The sequence below is a fragment of the Solanum verrucosum genome, unplaced genomic scaffold (assembly GCF_900185275.1).
Source record: "Solanum verrucosum unplaced genomic scaffold, falcon-dt-bn FXZP01000152.1, whole genome shotgun sequence".
NCBI classification, from domain to species: domain Eukaryota; kingdom Viridiplantae; phylum Streptophyta; class Magnoliopsida; order Solanales; family Solanaceae; genus Solanum; species Solanum verrucosum.
The window spans coordinates 46,938-67,212 of NW_026020179.1; the positions used below are offsets into that span (position 1 = coordinate 46,938).

General features: G+C 36.6%; 1 protein-coding gene across 1 annotated transcript; it reads left to right on the forward strand.

The window, feature by feature from the left end:
• Positions 1 to 8,622: 8,622 nt before the first annotated feature.
• Positions 8,623 to 12,983, forward strand: LOC125829149 (uncharacterized). Its single transcript, XM_049508402.1, has 8 exons — positions 8,623 to 9,459; positions 9,508 to 9,871; positions 10,004 to 10,593; positions 10,765 to 10,887; positions 10,978 to 11,148; positions 11,322 to 11,808; positions 12,127 to 12,291; positions 12,466 to 12,983. Exons 1-8 carry the CDS (start codon positions 8,623 to 8,625, stop codon positions 12,981 to 12,983), a joined length of 3,255 nt encoding a protein of 1,084 aa, XP_049364359.1.
• The last annotated feature ends 7,292 nt before the right edge of the window (positions 12,984 to 20,275 follow it).

Genomic DNA, 20,275 nt, shown 5'->3' on the forward strand with positions numbered 1-20,275 from the left:
AGATCGGAGCTTGGCAGACCTGTGCTTTCTTTGTCCTGAAAAAACACAGACGAAACACTAAAACCAAGATGTTGCGTCTGTTTCTAGGAAGACCTGTGCTTTCTAGGAAGACCTGTGCTTTCTCTATTTCGTTAAATAAATAATTTTCAGTTGAGAGCTACTTTTAGATTTAGAAAATAAAAAAACAACTCGCAAAGAGGAGAAATAACTCAGATACAACTAGAAAGAAATAAGAGAACCTATTAGAAAAAATGGATTAGTAATGTATTAAGAAACTGTTAGAATGTATCTTCTTGTAAGATATCAAGTATTCCAAGTTTCAGACCCAAACAAAACTATCACTTTTTCAACCTTCTATGTGCATCACCACATGAGGTCATTTGCATAAGTTCTATTTTGTTTTGCATCTTTTATTAGTTTTTAAAACCAAACAACACTATCAATTTGTAACTTTTCCAATAGTAACATACATCAATCAGTTTTCTTACTTGTTCTGTTAGGTTTAAAAGCTTAAAAATGATTCATTTGTAATTCATAATGGATTTCTCAACTTAAATACAACATCTCTCGATATTGATCATATTGTTTTAGCTCGTCTAGTTGTTAATGCCTCTTTTCAAGTTTAGTTCATTGTTTTTTACCTTTAAGAACACTTAGTTCTTTAAGGATAGATCCCCTTCATTTTTGGGATCATAACACAATCTAAAATTGAATCTTTTTTTACAAAATAATGATCAGCAGCTAGTGTGATCAGTGAACAAAACTAACTTAAACAAGAATAGTTATAACTTGAACAAAATAAACAACAAATTGGTTTAATCGAAGGAAACAAATAAATTGGAAGAAGTGGAGTAATACCTGAGATTCCAGTGAATAGAAGATAGACATTGAGTTGAGATCAGAGCTAAGCAGATATATGCTTTTTTTGTCCTGAAAAACACAGATGAAACACTGAAACCAAGTTGTTGCCACTGCTTCTAAGCAGACCTACGCTTTCTCTATTTTGATAAATAAATATTTTCAGCTGAGAGCTACTTTTAGATTTATAGAAGAAAAAAACAACTCGCAAAGAGGAGAAATAACTGAATACAACTATAATGAAATAAGAGAACCTGTTAGAAAAAAATGGATTTATAATGTTTTAAGAAACTGTTAGAATGTATCTTCTTGAAATATATCAAGTTTTTCAAGTTTCAAACCCAAACGAAATTATCACTTTGTCAACCTTCTATGTGCATTACTACATGAGGTCATTTGCATAAGTTCTATTTCGTTTTACATCTTTTATTACTTTTTAGAACCAAACAAAACTATCAATTTTTCACTTTTCCAATAGTAACATACATCAATTAGTTTTCTCACTTGCTTTGTTAGGTTTAAAAGCTTAAAAACGATTCGCTTGTAATTCATAATGGATTTCTTAACTTGAACACAATTCTCTCGATATTGATCATATTGATTTAGCTCGTTTGCTTGTTAGTTCCCCTTTTAAGGTTTAGTTCATTGTTCTTAAACTTTAGGAACACTTAGTTCTTTAAGGATAGATCCCCTTCATTTTTGGGATCATAATACCCTGTAAAACTAAATCTTTTTTTACAAATAATGATCAGCAGCTAGTGTGATCAGCGAACAAAACTAAATTAAACAAGAAGAGTTATAACTTGAACAAAACAAACAATAAATTAGCTAAATAGAAGGAAACAAATAAACAAGAAGAAGTGGAGTAATACTTCAGATTCGAGTGAATGGAAGATAGAGATAGAGATCGGTGCTAAACAAGACTGTACTTTCTTTATTATGAAAAAATACAGATGAATGACTGAAACAAGCTACTGCGTCTGCTTCTAGGCAGACCTGTGCTTTCTCTATTTTGAGAATACAAAGATTTTTAGTAGAGAGGTGCTCTTAGATCGCTGTATTGTGAAGATCGTTGTTAGGAAAAATCGCTACTAGGGTTGTTCTATTTCACGTTAAGTTTTGACGAACAGAGGTGTTTAATTTTTTGATTTCCTCTTACAATTTTAATTAGTAATGGACATTTTGGCGCCTAGTTTTGCTGAAAATAGATTTTTTTTAACATTTCAGTACTTTCCCACCTTAATAAATTTCTCAAGACCCATAAGTTTTAAATTAGGACCAGTTTATACTTTCTCTAGAAACCATATTTACTACTTTCACAATAACACAAGAAATTAAAGACCAGATTTAACTCTCGTCCCAATACATACGCCTTTAAAGATGGGATTATTAGCTCGTCCCTAAATATTTGTCTTAAACAATGATTTTTCCTGTAGTGTCAACTGGTCCACGTCCTTCCTCAGTTCAGCAGTAGCAGCATTTTAAGTTGTCACCTCTTCAGTGTACCCTTGGCCTTGCACACACACCGCTATCCATGCCACAAGGGCATCAATAGATATGCTCAAGGGTGTCACAACATTAGCCAGATCCCTCTCGATCATGCCAGGAATGGTAGCTTCAAGCCTGGAAGCGCGTCTATCAGCAAAATGGCTAGCAGCAACAGACGCACTAGACCTAGGAGGAAAAGGAGTTGTAGAGAAACTATGCGGCATGAAACGGGCAGTGCTAGATATACCTGAAGGCCCAGGGGCCGGAGTAGGCAAAAGTGCCTCAGCAGGTAACGCACCAGTATCCACAACCGAGAATGTATCCAAAACCCCAAAAGATCACAAAATTTCTTCCTCTCAAAATATTTCTCTCCCTAAAAAACTTAAGACTTGAATATAGAGAAAGAGCTTGACGCTTAGGTCAAGAACAAAGCCACCATTGTTGGAAGCTTATGTTAAGGCTTTGAATTGAGGTATGTTCGCTTATTCATCTATGGGTTCTTCCACCCATAGATCCCACTTAGTTTTCCTAAAATTTGTGAAGAAGAACCCCAATCTAAGCTAGGGTTTCTTCCAATGTGTGGGTAAAGTTGGGCATGATTCCAATTGGTTGGATAATACTTATTTATAGTTAATTTAGTATTGATTCATGATATTACGGTGAATTCATGTAATTTCCATGGTTACCCTAGTCTAAGTGATGAAGTTGAATTATGTGGGTTTATGCCATGAAAGGTGAAATTGGAGGTTCATAGGTAATCTTCTAGAATTGATGATTTGAGTAGTAATTGTCTAAAGCTAAAAACATATACATGAATAGAACTAAAATAATGTGAATATGATGAGTCTTGATTAGTAAGGCTTGATATTGAACTTACATGATGAATTATGACTAAAATTACCTAGTAATGAAGAATGTGGATGAATGCCTTGTGAACTAGACATGCATGATGATAGAATGAAGTAAAGCATAGAGAGTAAGGCTTGTAGTCATGAATGTTGAATAACTAGGGCTTTGAGAGTAAATTTTATGTGATGTATAGAAGTCTAATAGGTAGAATTGTGGTGAAAGCCTATACTCACCTAACCTACCTTATGAATTCTTGAAAGTATAAAGTGATAGAATCACTTAAACATGGATTGATTGTCAAGGACATCCTTCCGTGAGACATGAACGTTAAGCAAGGCCTAATAGTGAAATCTTGGGGTGTATGCTTGACCCCAAGTGGATATTGACAATGAGATAGAGTGTCACACAAGAGAGGGTATGGGCTCCAATTTGAAAGGAGAACCATACCTAGTTGATGTGAGGAATATCCAATGTAAAGGGGGAACTCTTACATAGTAGAGTGTGAGTTTTCCCAAAGTTAGGTCTCATGAGATGGAAGCCTTCATATAGTTGAGTTAAGGTTTCTAGTAGCAATCTCCATATACAATGAACTAAGACATGCTTGAAGAAGTATCTCATAGTGTTCAAAAGAATTAATGAACTAATACATGATTGATGAAGTATCTCATAGTGTTCAAGAGCAAAAATGGACTTAGACATACTTAAGGTAGTATCTCATAGGGTCCATCTTATTAATGAACAAAGACATACTTAAAGGAGTAGCTTATAGTGTTCAAGGTATACATGGATTTAGACATGCTTATGTAAGTATATCATAGGATCCATGTTGATAATGATCTTAGACATGCTTAAAGAAGTGTCTCATAGGGTTCAACCTACTAATTAACTAAGATGTGCTTAAGGGAGTACCTCACAGCGTTCTAAAGTTAAAGAGAGGAACTAGGTTCCAAACCAACAAGCCTTAGTATGAGGACCTAAAAGTAGTACTTAGCATGAATAGTATTATGGGATGCTATCCATGCATTGCAAAATTATGACTTAAGGTTATTCAAGAAAGTGTTCTCTCATGATGTATGTTTGATGGATTGTTGCTATAGTTGCCATCTATGAGATGATTGACTTAGAATGATAGTTCCCTTGTATATATGAATAAATCTAATAATAAGACCAAGTGAATGGTAGTTATGTTTATGGTGACTTTAAGGCTATGTTTAGTATGAAGGGTACTATGGGATTCCCTTCATACATTGCACAAGTGTTCTTTGAGGTTACTTAGAGGTATAGTACTCCTATAGAGTGAAAGTCAAAGATTGACCATGCATATAGACTATGGTTAAGATGGCCAAAAAGGGGTGCTTATCTTGGATGGTATTAGGGGATGCTCTTCATGCATTTCACAAGTATGCCTTGATTTTAATTGAGAATAGTCCTTTATGATGTGAATGACTAAGAGTTGAGTAAAGCTTATATGATGCCTATGTTGGAGGCTTTGCTTATTAATATGACATTGTCTCTTATGCTTATAGTTTATGTTTCATGAAGTACTTCATATGATTATGGATTAAGTCGTATGTTGACTAACCCTTGTCTTATGCTCTTATGATTATGCCTAACATATTTAGTACATTTTGTACTAATGCATACTTTGCCTACATTCTAATCAAATGTAGTGTTTGGAGACTTGAGTGCTATTTTTGGAGATACGTTTCTAAGGAGCAAATGAGTTGAAGATTTTGGTGAGTCTTCATAGCTTCGAGGACAAACTCCACTAGTTCCTTGATGCCTTTTTTTCATGTTTAGACTATTGTATGGTCTGTGTCCCAAGTGTTTTACTCTAAAGTTGTATTAGATGGTTTAATACAAAGTTTAGAAAGACTTCCACTTGTTTTTATGAAAATGACTTCGATTGTATGGATAAATTTTTTTAAATTTTCCATTCTTGTCTATTATCTTATGTTATGATATGCTAAGGGCTTGTATGAGACCCCTTCAGGGTCAAGTACGCCATGTTAGATCGAAGGTGTAACCCTGGTTCGTGACAAACATGGTATCAGAGAACAAGGTTTAGAATGGTTCTAGGATTGTCTCAAACCACCTCTAGTAGAGTCTTTTTCATAAATGTGAAGCGCGCCACATTTATTATTAAGAGGTTATTGGATGTTTAGGAAATCTTACTTCTTCAATCTGTAAGTCGGGCCATAGAGTTTGGCTCTAGTAGGTCCTTCTTCTAATTTGTGCCCTATGGTTTTTCAGGGTATGCCTAATACAAGGGAAAATGCTAGGAGAGATGAGGAAGACAATGTGGAGCAAGAGGTTACTCTCCAAGTCCCACACTAAGCTTTTCCTCAAGTTCCAAATCACCCTCTAGTTGAGAATGTCACTCTTGCAAAGTTTAGCACTTCTATGCAATTTTTGGCTCAAGCCTTGTCGGTGCAAGCCAATAGAGAAGTTGTAGCTCTGGAAAACCCAATAAGTGGGATGGTTGCTTCTAGAATAAGGGAGTTTTATGGATCCAAAATGGAGGAAAATCCTCAAGGTTTTATAGATGAAGAGTATAAGGTGCTTGCCGTCACGGGATTGACTTCGCTAGAGAAAGCGGAGCTAGCCTCTTATCAATTGAGGAATATCGCACAAATATGGTATGAACAATGGAAGGACAATAGGCAGGTAGAAGCGGGCCCAATAGAGTGGGAAGGTGTAACACCCCTAAAATACTAGATCAACTCTTGCATGTCGATGCATCATTTCTTAATTACTACAATATGTTTTACTCTTATTTTGGGAACTTGAAATTTTGTGATATATGCAACCTTGTTTAAAATAGATTGTTCTCGTAATTTAAGGTATTGTATGGGGGTATTTACGTAATTTTTTCTAATTTAAATTACATATGAATTGAAAGTGTTCGTAACAATTATATACATATAGGTGTATATGTATACATTTAGGGCAGCACACAATAAAATGGGGCAGCACCCTTTAGGGACAGTTGTATATGTGACTAAGCATCACACATTAGACTATATTATCACACCTCCTCTTGTGATTTTCGTTTGGAACTGAAGTCCAAGAACATAAGAACATTTTCTAACCAGTTTTTCATCAAAATCACAAGAGAAAACCTTGGTCCTTCTAGCTGGAAGTCGAGACATCCTACCTTTTGGTGAGTAATCAAAACTTGTTTTTTTGAAGCTGGGTAGTGCTTAGTAATTTCAGAATATCTCGTTCTGTATAACTTCTTTTGAGCTAAATAAATATGTTTTGGAAAGCTGATTCCTATACCTACAACTCTTCTGTTTATGGTAAACTCTAATTTAGCTATTAGGACTACGAAATAAGGGACGAAACCTATGACATGTTCTGTCCAGATTCTAGAATTTGAAATCCTGTATGTTCAACTGTTAGTGCTTTGTTTATATTTGTTTGTACAAAGCGTATTTTGCGGTAATTCTTGATTATTTTAAAGCTTAAGAGATGTACCTACATCTTTTATGAAGGATATAAATTCCACTTTGGCCGTTTCTGTTTCAAATCTAAGTTGCGACATGAAGTGCTTTTATTGGGCAGAATTTCTTTTTCGGGAGTATAGTCGTATTTGTACAAGTTAGCTTAGTTGTGATGATAACCCTGTGTTACGCCATCATTATTGAGCTACTAGAAAGTAAATAAGTGATTGAATTCATTTTTTAAAGGTTTTATATCCTCGTGTACGAGTTGAACTCGTGAAGTTATGTTGGACTGTTTTTGTGCTAAAGAACTGAGGTTTGTGTATAAACTTATACTTGTACTCTTTTTTACCTACTGGTATATTTGAAAGTTATCTTGGAACCTTGGTTACCTCTTGTCACTTTGCATTGTCGTATTGGTATTCTTTAATACATTAAAGACGCTTATGTAACTCGCCCCCTTGTACGGACTGTTTGATCACTTGGCACTCTTGTTGGGACCTTGTCCTTCTTGTTGCTGTGACATTGTCACTCTTGGCATGCCTCTTGGTTCGGATCATTTGCCATCTTGACTCTGGATTTTTAGTCCGTCTTAAGAATGGAAATTGTCCATTTTAAGTACGAACTAGAAAGCCATTTTTAATATGGTTCTGGGTTCTCTTGATTATTGGGTTTTGACCCTTCTTGACCCCTGCTCGTGCCTGGTGTGACGACTTGGCGTATATATTGGGTGAGCCTTGTTATTGAATCTCTTTAAAAGTTGTGTTATGAGCTCTCTTATCATTTGGACCTTTAAATATTGAACTTGATACTCCTAGTATATTGGTTACTTGATTTACTTATTTTGTTTCGATCGTGCTGCCCTTGACTTGAGAATGATAACTTGGTGAATTTGAGGGCTCCAAACCTATAATTTCCACACCACTAAGTTATATGCTTAGCGATAGTTGGTTCTATCGTAGGGGCTGTTCGCGATGATGCTTGATGATGGAGATTTTGAAAGCCTTAAGGAAGATCACATTTGCATATAGGCATCTATATTTTGTATAAACCTTGGGACTTGTACATGATCTTTGTGTTGTATATTTACATGAGATTTGGGGGGCTGATTTGGTCATGTCACCATGGGTTGTAATATAAGTGTGGTTATACATTTTTTTATCTTTTTGAGGTGTGTAAACCCAAGTTTTGTAATATACTAATTTGCTATATGTCTTGAAAGTTGTGTGAAGCATGAGTTGGCTGATTTCGGTACTCGGAAGTGTAATATTCTTGTTATTTCACCTCGAGTGTGAGGTTAATATATGCATGAAGATCTGGTCGGTTAATTGCCTTGATTTTTTTTATTTTTTTTTGAGTTCATTTTGAATCTAATCCCTCTACTAGTGTAAAATCAGTATGCCTCATTAATTGGTTTTGAATGTCGCGAGTATTTTAATTAGATTTCGTGTTTAAGTAGGGGTACCGTTTCGAAAGGGTCTCTACAAGTGTTGGTATCAGAGCCTAGGTTTGTGGTTCTAGGACTTTTGCTGTGAATTACTTGTATACTTGTTCGCTTTCGAAAAAGTTCTATTTGGATTATATGTTCACTTACATGGTTTATAATATTTTATCGCATGTAGAGTGCACATGCATCATGTACATGTCCCTAATGAAATGTAATCTTTCCTTTTGAAGGAATTAAGTTATGGCCACTTCTTTTGACCAACCTATGGAAGGTGCTCATTAAGGTTCAGGTGCCTTTGTTTCCCAACCTCATGCACTAGAAGGGGTTGGAGAACATATCTCGAATCAGTATGTTCCCCACACTAGTGGTTCTGAAGTGGGAAACCATCAATGTGCAAGAGGTGGTCCACATCCTCACATGAGTCATGGTACTCAAACCATGAATCCTCATCTTCATCAAATGGCTGAATTCATCCACCAAATGGCTGAATCGATGCATGATCCCCACAGGATTAACTTTGAGAAAATGAGGTAAATGGGTGGAGTGGAGTTTGAAGGCACTGTTGATCCCACTGATGCTGAACAATGGCTTGATCGCATGGAGAGGGTATTTGAGCAAATAGAGTGTTCAGATGTTGAAAAATTTAAGTATGTTATTTCATTATTACAAAAGGATGTTTACGATTGGTGGGTAAGTGTTCTGAATGCCAAGGTAAAACCTCCTATTCTTACTTGGGCTGATTTTCTTAAGGAATTTCGTATGAAGTATGTTCCACCTGCTTATTGTGATGCAAAGAAAAAGGAGTTTTTGAATATAAGGCAACGAGGCATGTTTATTGTTCAATACGAACAAGAATTTCTAAGGCTCTCTCGCTATGCTAGTGGTATTATTAAAGAGGAAAAAGACAAGCGCAGGAAATTTGAAAACGGTTTAAATGATTCCATTAGGAAGAATGTGGCGATCCTGCAACATGAGAAATTTTGTAAGTTAGTGTCTGCTGCTTTTACTTGGGAACTACTTGATAAAGAAGAAACTAGTAGAAATGAAAACAGATTTCGAAAGCCTAGACCAGATTTTGGGGGTCCATCCAAAAGGGGAAGGTTTGATAATTCTAAGGCTGGCAGTGATAACAGGCCACCTCAACAAAGGCAAAACACATCCGAATTTTCTACAGCTAGCACTCCAAATTATGGCCAAGGCAAGCCTCGTGTTCCCACCTTTCCACAATGTGGAAAGAATCATTATGGTACTTGCAGGAGAGCTTCTGGTGCATGTTTCAATTGTGGGAGCTTTGATCATAAAGTGAAGGATTGTCCTAATCCTAATTATGCTCCATCGTTGAGAACTGAAGGCTTAGTTCATAAGCCTTCTGTCAATCCTCCTTAAAATAATATTGGTTCAAGACCTAAAAACACCCAGGCAGCAGGTACAAGTAGAGTTAATCAAGCTAGTGGGAAAAGGGCTACTGCACATGCTTATGCGATAAGGCAGAGGGATGATCAAGATGGACAAGACGTGGTTGTTAGTAAATTTCACTTATTTGGCTTATGTGTGTTTACATTATTTGACCCTGGTTCTACACATTCCTATATTTGTTCATCGTTTGTTCTTCCTGAAAATGTGAAATCTGTGAGTCTTAATTATGATATGCTGGTTGAAAGTCCTTTGGGTTATCAAGTTGTGTGTAATCGAGTTTACCAAGATTGTCCCTTCGTGATTCAAAACCTAGTCTTCCCTGCTGATTTGATTGAAATACCCTTCAAGGATTTTGATGTTATTATCGGTATGGATTGTCTTTATAAATATCATGCAGTTGTAGATTGTAGGTCTAAGCATGTGACTTTTAAAGATCCTACCTTTTCACACATCATTGTACAAGGTTAAAGATTAGTGACATCTAGTATTATTTCTGCAGCCTTGGCAAGAAAGTTGATACGTCAAGATTGTGGGGCATACCTTGCTCACATAGTTGATACACAGTTGAAGAGTTCTTGTATCAAAGACATACCTACTTTATGTAATTTTCCAGAAGTATTTCCAGAAAACCTTCAGGGATTGCCCCCGGAAAGAGAGGTTGAATTTCCAATCGAGCTTATTCCTGGATCTACCCCTATTTCTATCACTCCTTATAGAATGGCTCCAGCAGAATTAAGAGAATTGAAATCTCAACTGCAAGAACTTCTTGAGAGAGGTTTTATTCGTCCTAGTGTTTCTCCTTGGGGAGCCCCTGTTTTATTCGTAAAGAAGAAAGATGGCACTCTTAGGCTTTGTATTGACTATAGACAATTGAACAGAATAACAATCAAGAATAGATATCCACTACCAAGAATTGGTGATTTGTTTAACCAACTTAAAGGTGCTAAAGTATTCTCAAAAATTGATTTAAGGTCTGGATATCACCAACTGCGTGTTAGAGAGAAAGATATTCCTAAAACTGCTTTTAGAACTCGATATGGTCATTATGTATTTTTGGTGATGCCATTCGGATTGACAAATGCTCCTGCGGTATTCATGGATCTAATGAATCGAGTATTCAAGCCTTATCTTGATCAGTTTGTGGTTGTTTTTATAGATGATATTTTAATATTTTCCAGATGTAGTAAAGACCATGATAAACACCTCCGGATTATTTTGAAAATTTTGAAGGAGAAAGAACTTTATGCTAAACTTTCCAAGTGTGAATTTTGGCTTGATGAAGTAGCTTTTCAAGGACATGTTGTATCAACCGAAGGTGTGAAAGTGGATCCTAGTAAAATACAAGCATTTGTTGAATGGAAACCTCCCAAAAGTCTGACTGAGGTAAGAAGTTTCTTAGGCTGAGCAGGATACTACAGAAGATTTGTGAAAGGTTTTTCCATTATCGCCTCTCCTTTGACTAAGCTCTTGCAGAAGGAAGTAAAGTTTATCTGGGATGACAAATGTCAAGAGAGCTTTGAAACTCTCAAATCCTTGTTGACTCAAGCGCCTATACTTACTCTACCAATTGAAGGGAAAGACTACGTAGTATACAGTGATGCTTGTCACAATGGTCTCGGATGTCTTTTGATGCATGAAGGGAAGGTAATTTCTTATGTCTCTCCGAAATTAAAACTGCATGAATTGAATTATCGTACTCATGATGTTGAACTTGCTGCTATAGTGTTTACTTTAAAAATATGGCGGCATTATTTATATGGAGAGAAATGTTATATCTTCACTGATCACAAGAGATTAAAGTACTTGGGTACTCAAAGGAGCTAAACCTTCGACAATGTAGATGGCTTGAACTCATCAAGGATTATGACTGCACGATTGATTATCATCCAGCTAAAGCCAATGTGGTTGCAGATGCCTTAAGTCGGAAATCCTTCGCAAGCATTTCTTTGAGTCCTTTACCCTTGCTCCTTGAGTTAAGAGCGATGAATGTTTATTTTACACTTGATTCAAATGGTTCAGCTATTGCTAATTTACGAGTAAAGCCAATATTACTCGAGCAGGTGAAAGAAGCACAAATGTTAGATGACAAGCTTGTAAAATTGTCCAGAGAAGTTAAAAGTGGGGAAAAACTTGATTTTACATATACAGAGGATGGTGGCTTATTTTATCAAACCAGGTTATGCGTCCCTAATGATGACAAATTGAGGAGAGAAATATTGAATGAAGCATATGCTTCACCATATGCAATGCATCCTGGAGGTACAAAGATGTACCGGACCATCAAAGAAAATTATTGGTGGAATGGTATGTAGAGAGACATTATAGAGTTCGTCTCTAAATGTTTGGTTTGTCAACAAGTAAAGGCTGAACATCAAGTCCCAGTGGGTTTACTACAACCCTTGTCGATGCCAGAATGGAAATGGGAGAGAATAACTATGGACTTTGTTTCTGGACTTCCTCGCACTTAGAGGAATCATGATGCAATATGGGTGATTGTGGACAGGCTAACCAAGAGTGCTCACTTCTTAGCAATCAAGATGGATTACTCACTTGAGCGTTTAGTTGAGTTGTAGATTAAGGAGATTGGAAGAGTACATGGAATCCCTGTGTCTATTGTATCAGATCGGGACCCAAGGTTTACATCTAGATTTTGGGGTAGCTTGCAGGAAGCTTTGGGTACTAAGTTGAAGTTTAGCACTTCGTTCCATCCTCAAACTAACGGCCAGTCGGAAAGAGTGATACAAATTTTGGAGGATATGCTTCGAGCTTGCATTATGGAGTTTGAAGGTAGTTGGGAAAAACACTTGGCCTTGATAGAATTTTCTTACAATAACAGTTACCAATCGAGTATTGGAATGCCTCCCTATGAAGCCTTATAGGGAAGAAAATGCCGGACCCCTCTTTGTTGGAGTGAAGTTGGTGAAAGAAATCTTGTTGGTCCTGAAATTGTGCAAAAAACAGAGGACAAGGTAAAAATTATCAAAGATCATCTAAAGATTTCTTCGGATAGACAAAAGTCGTATGCTGATCTTAAAAGGCGTGATATTGAATATCAAGTTGGGGATAAAGTATTCTTAAGGGTGTCTCCATGGAAAAAGATTATGAGATTTGGCCAGAAAAGAAAACTTAGTCCCCGATTTATTGGACCTTATGAGATACTTGAAAGGGTTGGACCAGTTGCATATAAATTGGCGTTGCAACCTGAGTTAGACAAGATCCACAATGTCTTCCATGTTTCTATGCTTAGAAGATATCGTTCTGATCGATCTCATGTTCTTCCAGTTGAATCTATTGAGGTTAATCTTGACTTGACGTATAATGAAGAACTTATTCTAATCCTAGCTCGAGAAGTAAAGCAACTTAGAAACAAGAGAATCCCCTTAGTAAAGGTACTTTGGAGGAACCATTCTGGAAAAGAAGCTACCTGGGAAACAAAAGAAGTCATGAGGACCCTATATCCGCACTTGATCCAGGACTAGCATAAGGTAAATTTTGAGACGAATTTTTTTTAAGGAGGAGTGAGTTGTAACACCCCTAAAATACTAGATCAACTCTTGCATGTCGATGCATCATTTCTTAATTACTACAATATGTTTTACTCTTATTTTGGGAACTTGAAATTTTGTGATATATGCAACCTTGTTTAAAATAGATTGTTCTTGTAATTTAAGGTATTGTATGGGGGTATTTACGTAATTTTTTCTAATTAAAATCACATATGAATTGAAAGTGTTCGTAACAATTATATACATATAGGTGTATATGTATACATTTAGGGCAGCACACAATAAAATGGGGCAGCACCCTTTAGGGACAGTTGTATATGTGACTAAGCATCACACATTAGACTATATTATCACACCTCCTCTTGTGATTTTCGTTTGGAACTGAAGTCCAAGAACATAAGAAAATTTTCTAACCAGTTTTTCATCAAAATCACAAGAGAAAACCTTGGTCCTTCTAGCTGGAAGTCGAGACATCCTACCTTTTAGTGAGTAATCAAAACTTGTTTTTTTGAAGCTGGGTAGTGTTTAGTAATTTTAGAATAACTTGTTGTGTATAACTTATTTTGAGGTGAATAAATATGTTTTGGAAAGCTTGATTCCTATACCTACAACTCTTATGTTTATGGTAAACTCTAATTTAGCTATTAGGACTACGAAATAAGGGACGAAACCTATGACATGTTCTGTCCAGATTCGGGAATTTGAAATCTTGTATGTTCAACTGTTAGTGTTTTGTTTATATCTTTTTGTACAAAGCGTAGTTTGTGGTGATTCTTGATTATTTGCAAGCTTAAGAGATGTACCTACATCTTTTATGAAGGATATAAATTCCATTTTTGCCTTTTTCTGTTTCAAATCTAAGTTGCTATATGGAGTGCTTTTATTGGGCAGAATTTCTGTTTCGGGAGTATAGTCGTATTTGTACAAGTTAGGCTTACTTGTGATGATAACCCTGTGCTACGCCATCATTATTGAGCTACTAGAAAATAAATAAGCTATTGAATTCATTTTTTAAAGGTTTTATATCCTCGTGTACGAGTTGAAGACTTTGATGCGCTGGTTGGTCTACGATTTGAACTCGTGAGGTTGTGTTGGGCTGTTTTTGTGCTAAAGAACTGAGGTTTGTGTATAAACTTATACTTGTACTCTTTTTTACCTACTGGTATATTTGAAAGTTATCTTGGAACCTTGGTTACCTCTTGTCACTTTGCATTGTCGTATTGGTATTCTTTAATACATTAAAGACGCTTATGTAACTCGCCCCCTTGTACGGACTGTTTGATCACTTGGCACTCTTGTTGGGACCTTGTCCTTCTTGTGGCTGTGACTTTGTCACTCTTTGCATGCCTCTTAGTTCTGATCATTTGCCATCTTGACTCTGGATTTTTAATCCGTCTTAACAATGGAAGTTGTCCATTTTAAGTACGAACTAGAAAGCCATTTTTAATATGGTTCTTGGTTCTCTTGATTATTGGGTTTTGACCCTTCTTGACACCTGCTCGTGCCTGGTGTGACGACATGATGTATATATTGGGTGAGCCTTGTTATTGAATCTCTTGAAAAGTTGTGTTATGAGCTTTCTTAACATTTGGACCTTTAAATATTGAACTTGATACTCCTTGTATATTGGTTACTTGATATACTGATTTTGTTTTGATCGTGGTGCCCTGGACTTGAGAATGATAACTTGGTGAATTTGAGGGCTCCAAACCTATAGTTTGCACACCACTAAGCTATATGCTTAGCGATAGTTGTTTCTGTCGTAGGGGCTGTTCGCGATGATGCTTGAAGTTGGCCATTGATGATGGAGATTCTGAAAGTCTTAAGGAAAATCACATTTGCATATAGGCATCTATATTTTGTATAAACCTAGGGACTTGTACATGATCTTTGTGCTGTATATTTACATGAGATTTTGGGGGCTGATTTGATCATGTCACCATGTGTTGTAATATAAGTATGTTTTATATTTTTTTATTTTATTGGGGTGTGTAAACCCAAGTTTTGTAATATATTAATTTGCTATATGGCTTGAAAGTTGTGTGAAGCATGAGTTGGCTGATTTCGGTACTCGGAAGTGTAATATTCTTGTTATTCACCTCGAGTGTGAGGTTAATATATCCATGAAGATCTGGTCGGTTAATTGAATAGATTTTTTTTTTTGAGTTAGTTATGAATCTAATCCCTCTACTAGAGTAAAATCAGTATGCCTCATTAGTTGGTTTTGAATGTCGCGAGTATTTTAATTAGATTTTTTGTTTAAATAGGGGTACCATTTTGATAGGGTCGCTATAGAAGGTTTCAAAGAAGCATTCCTACATAGGTTCTTTACTCTAGAGTTGAGAGAACGAAAGATGCAAGAATTCATTAACCTTCGTCAAGGAGGTATGAGTGTGAATGAGTATGCTCTTAAGTTCACCCAACTATCTAAGTATGCTCCAACTATAGTGGCAGACTCGAGGGCTATATTGAATAAATTTATGATGGGAGTGTTCGGCTTTGTAGAGAATGAGTGTCGTTCGGCAATTCATATCCCAAGTATGAATACTTCAAGTCTTATGGTTCATGCCAAACAAATTGTGGAGAAAAAGGTCAAGAAAATGAATAAGGAGATAAAAAGAGTTAGAACCAATGATGTGAACTTTTCTAATGCTAAGTCTGATGAACATGGTAGGCCTAAATCTAAACAAAGGTATTCCGACCAAGATTCTTCCAACATCCCGAGGTTTGACAAACAAAAGGTAGTGGGTCTCCATTTCCTACGTCTACTTGCACCATGTGTGGAAGGATTCACTATAGAAAGTGTCTAGCCGGCATGGATGGTTTTTATGGGTGTGGGAAGGATGTGCCCAAAATGAGAGATTGTACGGTTCTTAAGGATAAGGGAAGGAAGGATAAGAAGGTTAACTCTAGTGGTCCGGATGAGAGTTCTTAAAAGAAGGATAGGTTTTATGCTCTCCAATCTAGAGAAGATCAAGAGTGATCTCCTCATGTTGTTTTCAGTATGTGTTTTATGCTTTAGTAATTTATGGATTTTCTTGTCTTTTGTAACTTGTTATGTTAGACCTTAAAGTTGTCTTTAGCATGAATGATGTTAAAAAGTGATTGAATAGGCTTACTCCCAAAGGGGGATATAGTTTTCCTAAAAAGTAAGGTTATTGTGTGTTTATGTGTTTCCATGATTTCCTTATATGATGCATGTTCATGAAACTGCTTAGTCCTTATTAGAAATGACTTATATGCATTATTTTACTTCATGTTGTAGTGCATTTCACTATAGTTGCATATAGACTTCATGAGAGGAATACATGAGCATGCTCTAGTTTGGAGTTGAGAGATTCCTCCTTACATGAATGCTTTTTTAGAGTAAATTGAATATGAGCTCCATGAGTGTTTGTTGAGCATGATTTAGTTTGGAGAATGTAGCTCTTCCTATGAATATGATGAGTTATGAGATTTCATGCATAATGGGTTGTTAGATAAAGTTTCTACTTTCTTGTGTTGCATTAGATGTTGCATGCATGATGGGCTTCTAGTCTAGAGTCATTTCCCTTAAGAAGTGTTTAGGAATATCATTCGAGGATGAATGTTCCCAAGGGGGAGATATTGTAATACCCAGGAAACTAGTAGACCAAACTAGAGCCTCAAGCAAGGGTTCTAGATTTTGATGTTAAAGGTTAGAGTCGTAGATAAGACTTCCAGTACCTAGAATTAGGGGTTTAGGGGTTCAACGTCAAGGCACATGTTATACCCCGCAACTTAGAAGACCACCTAAGGTTTGGTTGAGTGTTGCAAGGGAAAGTGCCAAGGCAAAAGGGGCAAAGCCTAAGCCAAAGGCCAAGGCTTCCCCAAACTTGGAGCACACTTTCGCAAGTCCACGACCACCACCACAACCTGTGGTGTGGAGCATGGCTCGTGGTATGGTTCGTGAGGCCAAGGCAGTAACTCCCTAGGGCCTTCCTCAAAGTGGCATACCTCCACGAGCCACTTCACGACCAGTGGTTTTGACTACGGTTAGTGGGAAGGCTCGTGAAGATGTCTTAGGATGAGGGAAGCCAAGACATTTTAAGTCAAGTACTGCCCCATGTTCACGACCACCTTAACGACCAGTTGTCTTCACCACAGTTCGTGAGGGGTCTCGTGAAGTCCCTTTAAGTTTGAGGGAGGCAAGGCATTGAGGATAAGCCACTGCCTAGGGACCACGACTATCACCATCACTCGTGGTCCTGACCACGGATCGTGGGAGCTCTCGTGGTCATTCCTTGGATCTTTGGAGGCCAAGAAACAAAGACTTAGCCACTGCCCAAGGATCACGGGCAGGACCATGGCTTGTGGTCTTGACCACGGCTCATGAGGTGCTCTCGTAGTGCCTGGGAATGGCTGCCTAGTGAGGGGCCGTTTAGTAAATTCCCTTTTTATTAGTTTTAAGTGGGGGTCATTTTATATGGATTTTATACATCTATATAAAGTATTTTAAGTCATTAACCACCCCAACTAGGTAATTAATTCCAAAGCCCATAAGATCCCAAAAGTTCTTCCTCTCAAAATATTTCTCTCTCTAGAAAACCCAAGACTTGAAGAAGGAGAAAGAGCTTGAAGCTTAGTTCAAGAACAAAGACACCATTTTTGGAAGCTTGTGTTCAGGGTTTGAATTTAGGTATGTTAGCTTATTCATCTATGGGTTCTTCCACTCATAGAGCCCTTTTAGTTTTCCCAAAATTTGTGATAAAGAACCCCAATCTAAGCTAGGGTTTCTTCCAATGTGTAGGTATAGTTGGGTATGATTTTAGTTGGTTTGATAATACTTATTTATGGTTAATTTAGTATTGATTCATGATATTATGATAAATTTATGTTATTTTCATGGCTACCCTAGTCTAATTGACGAAGTTGAATTATGTGGGTTTATGTCATGAAGGTGAAATTGGAGGTTCATAGGTAATCTTCTTTAATTGATGGTTTGAGTAGTAATTGTCTAAAGTTACAAACATATACATGAATTGAACTAGAATAATGTTTATATGATGGGTCTGGATTAGTAAGGCTTGAGATTGAACTTACATGATGAATTATGACTAAAATCACCTAGTAATGAAGAATGTGGGTGAATGTCTTGAAAACTAGACATAAATGATGATAGAATAAAGTAAAACTTTGAGAGTAAGGCTTGTAGTCATGAATGTTGAATAACTAGGTCTTTGAGAGTAAAGTTATTGTGATGAATAGAAGTCTAATAGGTAGAATTGTGGTGAAAGGCCTATACTGACCTAACCTACCTTATGAATGCTTGAAAGTATAAAGTGATAGAATCACTTAAACATGGATAGATTGTCAAGGACATCCTTTCATGAGACATGAATGTTAGGAAAGGCTTAATAGTGAAATATTGGGGTGTATGTGATAAGTCCTGAGTTTGAGAGGGTTTTGAAACTTAAAGAAGAAGAGGGTTTCATCTCCAAGGATTTGGACTTGGGTCTCTTGGATTCTTCATTCTTGGCCTGTAACAGGACTTAAATCTTCATACCCATTTTGAATGCAAGCTCATTTAGGTACAAATTTCTATATCTTGATGTGTGGCTAAAACCCCCAATTCTTGGGGTGTGATTTAGCGAATATGGGTTAAGTGTGTTGTTGGGTCTTGCTTGCTGATAGGTTAGATGTATTTTAATGGTGATTTCACCTAGTGGTTGTGGTTTAATCTAATGGGGTTGTAGTAGCAAATACAAAACCACCCATGTGTTTTCCTCTCGAGAGAGAGGTCGCGAAACCAAGACCGCTAGACTGATGGCCTAAGGAGTGGGTCGACATGAGGTTCAGCCCGAGAGGGTGAGCCCTAGTCCCATATCCAAACACTCAGGTCGAGAGAGTGAGTGGGGTAACGCATCGGCTAGTCTTCATGCGTCAAGCGGGTGTCCGAGAGGGACCCATTTGAAACGGGGTAAGTTACTTGAGAGAAAATTTATTCTCACATATAGCTTCACCTAGTCACTATTACTCTACAAATTTTCTATCGAAATCTTGGAGAATATATAAAAAGAGATTAAGAAAATATGAACGATAAGAAAAAGTGTAAGATGCACACAACTTGTGATTCTGTAACCAGTACCTTAAGGAATTAGTTGTAGGTAACTACACATTTGGATCAGTTTAAATAAATGCAACCACTTTCCATCTTGATTTCTTAGCCTTAATAGGGAAACAATAGTTCACTTGTAATTCAGAATAGATTTCTTTAGTTGAATAACTCCCTCTATATTCTCTCTGAACATTGTCTTAATTCACAATCTTTGAGTGTCTATGTTCATAATAGTTCACTGTTCAGTTTCTTTAGGACAAATATAAAGATTCAGTTACACAAAAATGGAAGAATATATGGTGCAACTATTAGAATGTATCTTGAAAATTCTCAAGTTTGCGAAGTTTTGAAGCCTAAATGAAACTATTATTGTTTCGACCTACTATGAACATCATATACAAGAGTTAATTTGGTTCAATTCTATTATAATTCTTTCATCTTTCATTAGCTCAAGTTAATTTCATTGTGAAAAAATGATCGATTTTGTAGGCACACACTATACACTCTGATGTCAGAAGGAAAGAATCAACAAATCAGATTTAGAGAAGAAAACAACAACTCGCAAAAGCGGAGAAACAACTGAGATACATGCCTACAGAAATAAGAGATATATCCCCTTCATTTTGGGGATCATAACACACTATAAAACTGAACTCATTTTACAAATAATGATTAGCAGTTATTGTGAGCAAACAAAAGTAACTTAAAAAAGAAGAGTTATATATAACTCGAACAAATCAAACAACAAATCATCTTTATAGAAGGAAACAAATCACCTAGAAGAAATGGAGTAATACCTGAGATTCGAGTGAATAAAAGATAAAGATTGTATTGAGATCGGAGCTTGGCAGACCTGTGCTTTTTTTGTCCTGAAAAAACACAGATGAAACACTGAAACCAAGCCGTTGCGTCTGTTTCTAGGCAGACCTGTGCTTTCTAGGCAGACCTTTGCTTTCTCTATTTCGTTAAATAAAAGATTTTCAGTTGAGAGCTACTCTTAGATTTAGAAAAGATAAAAACAACTCGCAAAGAGGAGAAATAACTCAGATACAACTAGAAAGAAATAAGAGAACCTATTAGAAAAAAATGGATTAATAATGTTTTAAGAAACCGTTAGAATGTATCTTCTTGAAAAGTAACAAGTATTCCAATTTTCAGACCCAAACGAAAGTATCACTTTTTCAACCTT

Bases quoted from the DNA above. Each gene is read 5' to 3' on its own strand.
- LOC125829149 (XM_049508402.1), top strand. From the start codon at position 8,623: ATGGGTGGAGTGGAGTTTGAAGGCACTGTTGATCCCACTGATGCTGAA. The intron at 10,594-10,764 runs GTATTCATGGAT...AAACTTTCCAAG, and splicing joins GATTGACAAATGCTCCTGCG to TGTGAATTTTGGCTTGATGA. The intron at 12,292-12,465 runs GTAGTTGGGAAA...TGCAAAAAACAG, and splicing joins TTGCATTATGGAGTTTGAAG to AGGACAAGGTAAAAATTATC.